The following is a 13128-nucleotide window of genomic DNA, read 5'->3' on the forward strand; positions in this document are numbered from 1 at the left end:
TGGAACAGCCTGTGGGAGTAATAGCAACCCAGAAGAGGGTGTGAGTGAGGTGGAAGTGGATGGAAAACAAGAACAAAGGACTGAACTTGCAACTGGCTTGAGAAAGGGAAACGACTTTGAAACGAAAAATGAAGAGTTATGGGAGAGGAGAGAGGATGAAGGCAGTGGGACTGGGGGGGCTGGAGACAGAGGACAGTAAGTGGGAACACAAAGCCCTTACTAGGGGTCCCCCTGTATCTGGTTGCCTGAAAAATAAAACAAAAATGAAATAGAAAAATAGAGCAGTTCTTTCGGTCTCACAGTTGGTTGTATAATAGGATCCCATTGAACTTTTCCTGGTGGTACAGTGGATGAGACACGGGACACGGATTCGATCCCTGGTCTGGGAAGATTCCACAGGCCGAGGGACAGCTAGGCCTGCGAGTCCCAGCTGAGCCCACGTGCCGCGTCTGCCGAGGCTTTGTGCCTCGAGCCTATGCTCTGTAGTGAGAGAAGCCTGGGCATCGCGACGAAGAGTGAGTGCCGCAGCTAGTGCGTGGCAGTGAAGACCCAGTGTAGCCAAAATTAATTAACTTAAAAAATATGACCCCACTTACTAGATGAAGAAACCGAGGCTCAGAAGCATGAAACAGTCTCAAATCACCGTAGAATCTTCTCACTTCCTGCTTGGTGCTGTTTCCATGATATTCCTAGGAAGACAGATGTCTTATTATGAGCGAGATTATGGGTTTTGGGTAGAAGTCTTCTTTTGAGCCCAGGCATGCCTCTGCAGCCCTGATCCAGAGGAGGAGGCTCCAAGGGCTGGATGGGTGGAAGCCTTTGATTCTCCCATCCCCACCCCAGTTTCAGCAGGCCCTAAACCCTCAGTGAGGCGTCACTTTTCTGTCTGCACTGTGAGGCCTGTGGCTGGTGTTTGCCCACAGGGTCACTGCCGGCGTTTCGGATGGGACAGTTTTTGCTCAGTAAGGAAGGGCAGCGCCCCTTGCTCTTGCAGCAGTTCTTCGTTGTGGCAGTCTGACTGCCCTGTTCATTTCCAGATGCTTCCTGGGGCATGGGGCACCAGCCTGGGTGGAGTCCTGCCAGGAAGGGTCTGACCAAGCTGGACTGTGGACCCCCTGGGTGTGGGGTGGAGGGTCCAGGAGAGGAGGACTGCTGGGCAGCGGTTGGCTTTTAGCTGGCCTGGCATTGTCTGGGAAAAGGCTGCTCTTACACTGGATTCAGGTGGCCGCCTGCACTTAAGGGGACAGATGAGAGATTCTCCTATGTAACTTCACACTGCTCACTGCCTCTCTGTGCGTACACAGTGTGACATGTAACATATTTATACTGTTATATAGTTTTCTGACTATAAAAGTTGTGTGTGCTATTTACACATGTATAGAAAGATACGTACAGTGGTATTCACTGCAACAATATTAGTCTAACAGCAAGCAATCAGAAATGATCCAGTTTACTCCAGTAGAGGATTAATTGAATAAGTTATGGTATGTCATACAGTAGAATCTTTTTCAGTTATCGAAAATGAAGTTATAGAAAATGATAATCTTTTGTTAAGATGTATGTACATACTGTGAAAGGGAAAAAAAGTTGCAAAATAGTATGTTTAATCTGATTTCATTCTTTTAAAAGTAGCAAATACCTGAAAATTTTATATATATATATATGTATATATATGTGCTTAGTTGCTCAGTTGTGTCCGACTCTTTGCGACCCCAAGGACTGCAGCCCACCTGTCCGTGGGTTCTCCAGGCAAGAATACTGAAGCGAGTTGCCATTTCTTTCTCCAGTGTATCTGTATACATACACATATATGTATGGGCTTCCCTGATAGCTCAGTGGTAAAGAGTCTGCCTGCGATGCAGGAGACCCAGGTCCAATCCCTGAGTTGGGAAGATCCTCTGGAGGAGAGCATGACAACCCACTCCAGTATTCTTGCCTGGAGAACTCCATGGACAGAGGAGCCTGGTGGGCTGCAGTCCATAGGATTGCAAAGAGTCAGACGTGACTGAAGCAACTATACAGCAGCATGTGTGTGTGTGTGTACATACACACACATACTCTTAACATTTTTTATGATTTTATTTACATATGTGATTTTTATTTATATCAATAAGCCTAGAGCTAGATGCAACAATTTCATAAGTGTTTATCACTGCCAGGATTATGGACACTTTTTATTCTGTAAATGTCTGAATTTTTGATAATCAGCCTTGCCTTGGTAATAAGTAAATATATTTATGCATGACTGTATAGGCAGATATAGTCCTCCAGACAGTTAGGAATGAGGTCCATTTTTACACGCCTGTGTGTGTCTGTGAGTCTGTCTGTATGTAGAGGGCTTCTCAGAAGCAGGGCTGTGGGTGTGTGCTGTGTCAGGCGCTGTTGATACTTGGGGCCAAGTGCCCTTCACGCTGGATGCACAGGTTCACACCCCCCAGCAGAGTGTGAAGTTCTTTCACCACATCCTGGCCCCCACTGGGTTTTACTTAAAAACAAAAACAACCCCCCCCCAACTTTACCACATGTATTTCAGCTTTCCAAACCGTAAAAGCAATGCATATTCTCTATAAAGTGTACACAGTAAAAAATGTAAGGCCACTTCAGCACGCCGCCCCCACCAAACCCCACTTCCGGGGAGGGGGTCACGATTGAGTTTGACGTGCAGCCTTCCAGACTGTTTCTGTGTTCATGGACGTCTTTGTGTGTTCACAGTGTACATGTCGTTCTTAAGATATAACGAGTTCACACTGTCTATTCCACACTGTGCATTGGTCTGTCAGCACCATGGAGGGAATAGCCTGTTATGGACCAACTTCCAAGTTAACACAAAGGCAAACACATCCTTTTTACGAACTGCCTGTTACTTCATGGTCTGGGTGAGCCTCAATTTCCTGAACTATCCACCAATCAGGTTTCAACAGCAGCTCAGGTTATTTCTAGTTTTTCACTCTTGGAATTAATGCTTTAGAAGCTTCCATGTATGTTTGAAATCTGGTTTGGGGGAGTTATTTCCAGAAATAGAATTATTGTCAAACGTATTTCTTTTTCCATTGTTTGTTTGTTTGTTTTTGGCCACAGCATGCAGGGAGCATGGAGTCTTCTCCCCTGGACTGGCGGGGAAGGCCCTCAAACATAAGTCTTAAAGCCCAGTTTTGTCTTTTTTTCCTGTCTCTTCATTTATCTTGTTGTTCGTCTGATAGCCCTGTTGAGTGTTTCACGTGGCAGATGTAGCATCAGGTACAGCTGTGGACAAAGCAGAAATGGCCTCTTTCCTGATGGAAGTGATAGTTTATAGAGTCCCCCGTGCCTGCTGCTTTGTCTGTGATTCTTGTTTTAAAATAGGAGGAGGGGAGAGAGCAGTGCTTTCAACCACAGAGACTGCCTGGTGAAAGTCCCCTTTGAACTGTCCGAGGGCAGCCCCTCCCTGTTGGGGGACATGGCTTATAAACTCCGTCCAGGGAGCAAGCAGCTGGGGCTGCCCCTGGCCCTGCCCAGGGGCAGCCCGAGGTTCAAACAGCAGGAGGGGCCGCCCCCCCCCGCCCGGCTGGGCCCCAGAAGGGGAAGTAGCAACCACCCAAGAAGCTGGCAGGCGCTTGATTTAGGGAGGACCCTGGGGACCGACTGTGTGTCATTTTGAAAGTTGGTGGTTTCTGCTTTTCCTCTCCCTTCTTTGGAAGGAACTGGTAGGTGCTGAGATATGGGAGTGGCCAGCTCCAGCGTCCCTCCTGGAAGCCTCGCCCTGGGTCTGAGAGGCAGTCCCTCTTCCCCAGAGGTGTCCTGGGATGGCATGTCAGCCGTTGTTGGTGTTTATAGGGGAACCAGGCCCATGTGGGCGCCCCGTCCGCACCCCTGAGTCCAGAGGGGTGGTGATGTGCCCAGGCCAGCAGGGCAGAGCTGGCCTCTCCCCTGGGTTTCCTGGGTTTCGCATCTCAACCTGGAGCTGCTGCTGCTCCCACCCTGAAAGGCAGCCGCTCTCCAGCCCCGACAGCCAGACTGCCCCGTGAGCACTTTCCTCAGCTGACCCAGTGGTTCTTGTCCAGTTAGCACTGGCTAAGGCTCAGAGGCCAGCTGTCCTGACCGTTTCCGGGAGGAGGTCTCAGCACAGCCTCGTCCTCGTCCCCGCCTCAGACTCTCGGGAGTATGCCCCATGGAATATTCACTCTCGTGATGGAGCATTTACCACGAGCTGGGCTTGGAGCTGAGTGCCGGGGTGTGTCATTTCATCCTCACTGCAGCCCTACAAAGTGAGTTCTGCAGTCTCAGCCGCTGTCACTGGTGGGGATACAGGCTCAGAGGCTTGGTAACTGTCCTGGCCCCTGCCTGTCTGTCCCCTTGTCTAAGACCACCCCTTCCAGCCATGCTGCCTGCCCCTCCGGGGCCCTCCAGCCGGCTTGTTTCCTCTGCCTGGAAATATTTCCCCCTAGCCCTTGACCTCCTGTCTAAACGAGGCGCACACGCACCCAGCCCTGTCTCTGCCTTACCCCTGCATGGCCCTTCTTATCTCCAGGAGTCCCGTGGTGTGGAGGGCCTGTTTCCACCACTAGAAAAACAGGCCATGAGGGTGAAGGTTTCCTCTCTGTGCCTAGAATAATGCCTGGCACATAATAGATGTTCAGTTAGTATTTGTTGAATGAATGAATTGCCTGGAAATGGAAAAAAAATTTTTTTTATGAATATATGTTTTTATTTGTGTATTTCACTGTAGTGCTGTGACAATGAAATAACATCTGCATACCAGAGCACACATACATCAGCAGTGAGATGTAACTTCTCCTTACACCACTGCTAGGATACCTAGCTTTTTGTAGGACGCATAAGCATGTAAGATGGCCACGCCAAATAATCTTCTGGTTTTTTCCTTAGCTGGACTTCCTCCAGGTCCTCCCTTCCTTGTCTCTCGAGCCCGGCCCCCATCATCCCATCACGTCACACGTTTGTGAACAGACATAGTTGGTGTTTATGGGATTGCTGGCTGCCTCTGCCACTGAACTTGGAGTTGCCAGAGGGCACGGACTTGGTCTGCTTTTTCCCCCACTGTATCCTCTGCTCCAGCTCGTGGTGGTTCCAGATGGGGCTTAAATGAATAGATGAAAGAACCCAGTGCCATACAAGGGGCGAGCCTGGAACCCAGCGTGCTCAGCGCTGCGCCCGCGCCTGGGCTGAAGTTGTGAGTCTGAGTGAAGCTCGGAGCGTGGTTTCCAGACCTGGGTGGCAGCGCTCAGGGCGGCTGTTACAGCTTCAGCGGGTCTCTTGGCACGCTGCTTCCTCCTGAGTTCAGCTTATGATCAAGGGGAAACGTGGCACTGGAAGGCTGGGGCACTGCAGAAAATGCCTCTTTGTGGTGCTGGCTTCTTCCCTTAGCAGTGCATGGTGGTGATGGATGTTTGTAAAGAGAAACTGTATTAATTTATTTTGTTAGTCCTGAAAGTCGAATGCTTTTGTCATGGTAAACTTCAGAAATTCAGCAAAGTGGAAGAAACCTCGTCTCTCTGCCCATGGACAACCATTTAAGCAAGCTAGTACATTTCCTCCAATAATTCAAACTGTATTTTTTCTCTTTTTTGGGGAGATAGGGCATAATTCCAACCATACAGATATATTCAGGTATGGATGCTCCCTTTCCTGTTGAGCCTATGTAAATATACCAATAAAATATTTTCGTATTCTTTCAATATTTGTTGTTTTAGACTTCCCAGATGGCACTGGTGGTAAAGAACCTGCCTGCCTATGCAGGAGACATAAGAAATGTGGGTTTGATCCCTGGGTCGGGAAGATTCCCTAGAGAAGGGCATGGCAACCCACTCCAGTATTCTTGCCTGGAGAATCCCATGGACAGGGGAGCCTGGTGGGTTAGTCCATAGAGTCACACAGAGTTGGACACTATTGAACCAATTTAGCACACATGGTGTTTTAAAATTTTAATTTATTTTCCCCTACATTTTTATTCGATATAATTGACATTCAGCACTATGTCAGTTGAAGATTACATCATAACTATTGGACTTACATACACCATGAAATGATTATCATCATAAATTTAGTGAATATCCATTTGTGTAGTTACAAAATAAAAGAAACAATTTTTTCCTTGTGATGAGAACTCTTAGGATTTACTCTGTTAACAACTTTCATATATAACATATAGTAATGTTATATTTATTTATATATGTTTACTGTGCTTAATTATATTTAAGCATATTTAAGTACATTCCTAGTACTTATTTATCTTATTACTGCAAGTTTGTACCTTTTGTACCTAATTTCATCTAATTCTCCTTCCCCCAAGCCCCCATAGATCCGATCTCTTTTTCTGTGAGTTTGTTTGTTGACAACACTATATTGATTCCTGGTGTAAAACGTAGTAAGCTGATTTTTCTACACATTATAAAATGATCACCGCTATAAGACCATCTATTGCCACACAAAGATATTACATTATTATTGACTATATTCCCTACACTGTACATTTCATTCCTGTGGCTCATTAATTTTGTAACTGGAAGTTTGTACCTCTTAGTCTCCCTCATCTATTATCATTATTAAATATATATTAAAATTGAATATTATATATAATTCATTACTGAAATATTGAATAAAATATTTTAAAGCTTTAATGACTATAAAATATTCCACCATATGTGTGTGTATCACACTAAATCTGTCCAGTTATTTAGTCTTTACCTTCTTTCTTGGTTTTCCTGGTGGCTCAGATGGTGAAGAATCTGCTTGCAGTGCAGGAGACCTGGGTTTGATCCCTGGTTTGGGAAGATTGCCTGGAGAAGGGAATGCTACCCACTCCAGTGTTCTTGCCTGGAGAATTCCATGGACAGAGGAGCCTGGTGGAAATATAGTCCATGGGGTCGCCAGCAAGTCGGACATGACTGAGCAACTAACATACTTCTTTCTTATTGTTGTTGTTCAGTTGCTCAGTTGTGTCTGACTCTCTGTGACCCCATGGACTGCAGCATGCCAGGCTTCCCTGTCCTTCACCATCTCCCAGAGCTTGCTCAAACTCATGTCCATTGAGTCGGTGATGCCATCCAACCATCTTGTCCTCTGTCATCCCTTTCTCCTCCTGCCTTCAATCTTTCCCAGCATCGGAGTCTTTTCTATTGTTTTAGCTCTTCACATCCTAGTTCATCTTTCTTTTTGTGTACATTTGTATATATGATACATAATCTTAAATCTTTTTTAGAAAAGGGAATATATACTGCACATAAGAATTTTTAAAATCACTCTGTGAAAGCTAAGCAATGATGCTTGTTTTTGTCTCTATTATAATGGCATTTTGGTGAACAATCATTGCCCATAATGTTTTTATATTTAAGATTATTTCAGGAAATTCCCTGGTGGTCCAGTGGTTAGGACTCTGCTTTCGTTGCTGAGGGCCTGCGTTCAATCCCTGGTTGGGGAACTAAGATCCCACAAGCTGCAAGGTGCTACCAAAAAGAAGAAAGAAGATTGTTTCATTAAGGTAGACTCCTAGATTTGGATTGCTGCACCAGAAGAGTATGGATGTCTTATTTTATTTATTTTTTAGTCTGCTCCGTGCAGCATGTGGGATCTTAATTCTCCAACCAGGGATCAAACCCATGCGCCCTGCATTGGGAGTTCAAAGTCTTAACCACAGGCCCACTAGGGATGTCCCAAGTATGGGTATTTTAGATGTTCTTGCTATTTATTGCCAAACTGCTTTCCTAAGAGCCTCTTCAATTTATATTCTTATTAGCAAGTAGGAAGGTGCATACCTCTATACATTCTTACAGCAGTGGGTGTTACTATTTTTTAATGATCACTAATTTGCTGGACAGAAAATGGCATCTGTTAGTTGATTTGGAACGCGAATCTCTGAGTCCACACCCCAGGGCCGTGGGTGGAGGAATGTCCATCCAGTCCTCTATCTGAGATTCTTGCCTTGCAGCTGACTTCGGTGTGTCTGCCAAGAATCTGAAAACTTTGCAGAAGCGAGATTCCTTCATAGGAACGCCTTACTGGTGAGTCGTGTAGCCTCTGGAAATGGGATGGTGGACTGCCCGTCACACTTCGTGTCCCCTTGGTGACCCCTGGCTGGGCTGGAGGGGGGACAGGCAGGGGCTCCTGAGTCAGCCTGCTGGGTCTGAGCCCACACGCCCCTACTTAGTAGCGCTGAGACCTTGGCCATATTACCAGCTTTTTGCGCCTCAGTTTCCTCAATCTGTGAAGTCAGGGGGATAATAGTGCCTATGTAATGTGGTATTGTGAGGATTAAATGGGATGGTGCATATAGAAAGTGCTCCACCAATAAGAACTGACATTCCCTGGAGAATGGTTCTTGATGAATTCAACAAGAGTAGATTGACAGGCAGACCCAGAGTTGGGGGTGGGGCCAGGAAGATGAACAGTACGAGTTCAGTTCCTATGCTTATATGAAATCTCCCTAAACTCTTCCAGTCCATTTTGCTTCCTTTTTTTCCAAAAAGAAAAAACCTCTCTGTTTCACACCTAACTACTTTCTGTTTTACTTCCTTTCCATCATAGTTAGGTTCCTTTTTTGCTTGCTTATCACTCTCTCTCTCTCTCCCCTTTTATTCCTCCTTCTCCGTTTCTCTCCCGCCCCTCTGTGCTGATGTATTTCCCCCCCGCGCCCCCGCCCCTCCCGCCCCCGTTCTCCCCGGGTCCCCTCCGCCCCTTCCCCAGGACCCTGTGTTCTGGATTGCTGCTGCCCTCTTCTGGTAGGAGTCGGAGCTGCAGCAGGACTGGGCTGTGAAGCTGCTTGGAAGGCGTCCTTTGTGAGAAAACCGTCCTAAGGAAGATAGTGGGTGGGAAGGAAGGCTCATCAGGACCTGGGAGCGCTCGCGCTGGTCCTTGACCCTGAGCCTCCGGGAAGTGCCTGAGGAGGCCAGGGTCTTAGCGCTCTGTTGTCCCCTGGTCGGTTCAGGATGGCCCCCGAAGTGGTGATGTGCGAGACCATGAAGGACACCCCGTATGACTACAAGGCCGACATCTGGTCGCTGGGCATCACGCTGATTGAGATGGCCCAGATCGAGCCCCCGCACCACGAGCTCAACCCCATGCGGGTCCTGCTCAAGATCGCCAAGTCCGACCCTCCCACGCTGCTCTCGCCCTCTAAGTGGTAAGGAGCCAGGAGGCCGGCCTGGGGTGTGTGCAGGGCGGCCAGCGGCCCTGGGTGGCGGGGCAGGTGGGGGGCCAGGGCTCTGCTGTCCCCGCTTGGCCCCACCGTCGGGGAGCAGTCAGGCCTGGGGGTCGGTAGGCCTTTTCTGAGCTCCCTGGGCCCTCAGAGCTCCTTCCTCCCTCTCTGCTCTGAGCATCAGCTCTCCGTCCAGGCAGACTGCGGAACCCAAATGAGCCGGATCCCACTGCAGGAATAAGAGCCTTTGCAGCCACACGGCACAGCCCTGGGCTGGGAGCTGGGGCTCAAACCCCCAGCATGGCTGTGTTCCGCTGCGTGGCCTCGGACAAGCCCCCTCTCTGATTCTGCATCCCCTCTATCAGTGACCAGAAGGGCGTCCTGAGGTCGCCTCCGCTGGCTCGCTTATAAAGGCGCCCTTTGTCCTTTGAGGGGCGTGTTTGGAAAGCACACAACTCAGAAGAGTGGAGTCCCTGATGCGGGGAGTCTTCTCGGCTCTTTCCCGCCCTCAGCTCCCTGCCCCCACCTGTCTGTCCTCCCAGGTCGGCAGAGTTCCGAGATTTCCTGAAGACGGCTCTGGATAAGAACCCAGAGACACGGCCCAGTGCTGCGCAGCTCCTGGAGGTGAGTGGTCCCCCCTCCCAGGTGGCTGCCCACCTTGACCTGTAAGCTGGATTCGTCCTCCCCCAGCCCAGGGGGCATCGTGCACAGCCGTTCAGTCATCAGCCGGTGTGCCCTGAGCAACTGCTACCTACCAACCCTCGCGCAAGGAGGGTGAAGGGAGACCAGGACCCTGTCCGGATGGAGCTAACCTTCTGGGGGGACAGGCGGCCGATGGGCAGCACGGGGGAAGGGCTGCCCTCCTATAAAAGGAGGGTGCGAGGGGCTCTGTGGGCCGACACCCAGAGGAGGCGAGGGAGGCCACACGTGGTGCTTGAGAGTGCAGGTGGAGGCCTGGGGTGGGGACACGATGGGAGCAGCTGGGAGAGCCCGGAGCCCAGGTGCAGGAGCTGGGGTGAGCACAGGGCTGTGGGAGGTGGGTGGGCTGGAGACAAGGTCGGAGCTGTATGGGGTGTGTCCACTCCCAGGCTCAGCGGTTCCCTAAGAGGACTCTGGGTATGAAACATCTAGTCAGTTTCTCCACCGTGACCCTTATAGCAAAAGGACGCAGAGAAAAAGGTGCATGGGGAAAGCCAGGCAGAAGTGCCCAGAGTCCCCTCCCAGTGCAGTCACAGAGGACGCACCAAGTTCCCCAGCTGTATGCTCTGGCGACACATGTGAAGTGTTGTTTACCTGGGAAGCATGCTGGAGAACTCGGGGCCTAGGGTTTCACTGGGAGCCGACCACGTGGGCAGCCTCTGCTGGCCTGGACCAGAGTTCCAGGTTGCAGAAGGCTGGGCAGGTGGTCAGCATGGACCCCATCATTTGCACAGTGCAGGCCGAGTCAGCCCCTCTTATCAGTTCACGGTGAGAACCCGCTCCACATCCAGGCTCTCAGGAAAGGGCTGATGGTGGGAGCAGCCTTCCAAAGGAGAGGGGACCAGGTCACGGAGGGTCACATTGGACCTTGGGAGGACGTGGACTTCACCCTGTTTGAAACAGGGCATCTGTGAGGGTTTGGAGGGAAACACTGTCTGACTTACCCTTACAAAGGTTTCTCTGGCTGTTGGATGTGGCATCTGGGAGACCAGCCAGGGTGACAGGTGACTCGGGGAGCATCCCCTTAGCTGGCTGAATGGCCTTTGGGTGGGGAAGTGGATGGTGGCTTCCTTGAAGCTGTTTGAAATATTGGAGGCAGCTGTGAGCCACCCTTGTCCAGAGCCAATGCCTCGGGCCCTGGTGTCCACAGCCGGCGGGGTGAGTGTTGGAGCCTTGGCAGCTATGTTTGAAAACCTGCACGCACCACTCGCCCAGCCGTCTCCGGGTCGCCTGGTCACCGTCCCTGGGGCACCAACACTGCTGGAGAGGGAGAGGAGGTGGGCCTGGGGACGGGCAGGGGCTGGCCCTCCACCCCACCATCCACTGTCTGTGGCCACCTCTGACTGCGGTGGGAGGAGAGGGGCCAGCGCCCCACCGCGCCCTGGAGGCTCTCTCCACATTCAGCCGCTTTTTCCTGGTGTGGACGTCCTGTGGGCCAGGCACTGGGGCTGGGCTGGCACTCCGGGCCTCCCTCTGGACTGTGTGCACAGTGGTGAAGTGTGCGGACTGGGGGTGGGAAGGCCTGCATTCAGATCACAGCTCTGCTGCTTCCTGGCTGTGGGACCCTGCTTGAGGGGCTTCACCCCGCCGTGACCCTGTTCCCACTCTCAAGGGGGGATAATAGTCAGCCCCCCTCCCCTTACAGGGTCATTGTGAGGGTTAAGTGGAAGATACTGGAAAGTGCTTAGCTAAACTGTGCCATGCTGTGCTCTGACTGTTTGATGCCTTGAATTAAATTGTTTAAAAGTGGAAGGGAACAGGGATGCAGGTTGGGGTTATCTGCTCAGGGTCATGATTGTTCTTGTCGGTTTCTGCCCTGTGTTTGCAGTCACACGGCTGGAGTGACAGAGGCCTCATGTGCTGGGTGGGGAGGCGTTGGGCAGGGACGGTCTGGGCCGGCCAGAGGTGGGGGCGGGGGCGGGCTCCGGGCTCCTCGGGCCGATTGTTTCCTGTGAGCACTCGCCTCCTGGCCTTGTACATCCGGCCTCCAGGACACTGCCAGGAAGAGGCCAGCTGTCTCTCGTCCCCTGTGGCAGACCGGGAACGTCAGCCTGGGCCAGAATTTCCTTTCCATAGTTGGGGAAAAAACCTTCCTGCCAGAGGACTCTTTGCTAAGACAGAAGGGTTGCAGAAGAAAAGAGAGATCCCTCTGCACAAATAAAGCTCCTTACAGAGCTTCGGCTGCCATCAGCTTTCTCCATTTGCCTGTTTATCTCTTGAGCTAGGGAGGGTGGGGCATTGTTACCCCCGGAGGTGAGGTCCCAAGGCTCAGGGAACGGAGCTGGCCCACCGAGGTCACCTGGCTTTGAGTGGCCAGACGTGAGCCCAGATCTCAACCTGCCAGCGCCCCCTCCTGAGTTGGTTGCGCCCCCGCCTCAGCCCTTGCCTCACTGCTGGTTCCTCCTGGCCCTCATGTTTCCCCACATCCTGCCTTCAGCCAACTGACGTATGCCCCTGCTGGCTTGTAGTCCATTCATTTGCTTTCCTGGATGTTAGTTGGGACTGTTATCACTTGGTGGTACCCCAGGCTCTGAAATCAGGCTCACCCGCCAGGAATCTGAGTGGTCCTCACCCTGAGCCTCAGTTTCCTCCTTTGCAAGAGGTGGGTCATGCTCACATCACAGAAGTGTGTGCATGGATGCAGGTCTATAAACCCCTGACGTCTGGAGCATCCTTGGTACACAGTATACACTTGTCGAATTTGCTCTTCAACCTGCTCCACTGTAGCCCAGCGTTCTTTTCAAGGTTGTTGGCACCTCTGGACGTCATGGTCAGCTCTGGCCTCAGGGCTGGTTTTGCTGGACCCAGCAGCAGTTGCAGGTGACTCTCATCTTCCTTGTTAGTACCTGTCGTCAGATCTCCGTGCCCTTTTGGTTTCCTTCCTTCTCACTGGTCACTAGCCCATCTCCTTTGCCTGTTCCTCGTTCTCCAGCTGATTCACATGAGGTTTGCCGGGGCCTTTTCCTCCATCTCCGTCATCTCGATGGGCTCGCCTAGTTTGCCACGGCTCCTGCATTTCTGCCTGCAGCCCAGACTGCCCTGCCCAACCCCAAACCCTTGTGTCCAATTGTTTACCCTCCACCCGCTTTAGTATTCTCTACCTGCCTTAGGTGTCCACAGGCATCTCAAACTTAACAAGTCCACCACTGACCTTTCCTCAAATATGCTCTGGCAATGCTTTTCCCATCCCGGTTGACAGCAGCCCCACCTTGCCAGCAGTCAGGCCCCAAACCTTGCAGTCATCTTCTCAGAGGGATTACCCTGTCTTTCTTACATACTCTGTATTCATTCTACCAAGGAGT

General features: G+C 50.9%; 1 protein-coding gene across 1 annotated transcript in view; it reads left to right on the forward strand.

Moving 5' to 3' along the window:
- STK10 (serine/threonine kinase 10) overlaps positions 1-13128 on the forward strand; it is a 119675-nt gene that overhangs the window by 65952 nt on the left and 40595 nt on the right. Inside the window, exons 5-7 of the mRNA XM_020870265.2 lie at positions 7922-7994; positions 8918-9112; positions 9670-9751. Of these exons, the coding sequence (XP_020725924.2) occupies positions 7922-7994; positions 8918-9112; positions 9670-9751 (350 nt within the window). The remainder of the gene's footprint in view (positions 1-7921; positions 7995-8917; positions 9113-9669; positions 9752-13128) is intronic.

Source organism: Odocoileus virginianus, chromosome 14, assembly GCF_023699985.2.
Source record: "Odocoileus virginianus isolate 20LAN1187 ecotype Illinois chromosome 14, Ovbor_1.2, whole genome shotgun sequence".
Taxonomy (NCBI): Eukaryota; Metazoa; Chordata; class Mammalia; order Artiodactyla; family Cervidae; genus Odocoileus; species Odocoileus virginianus.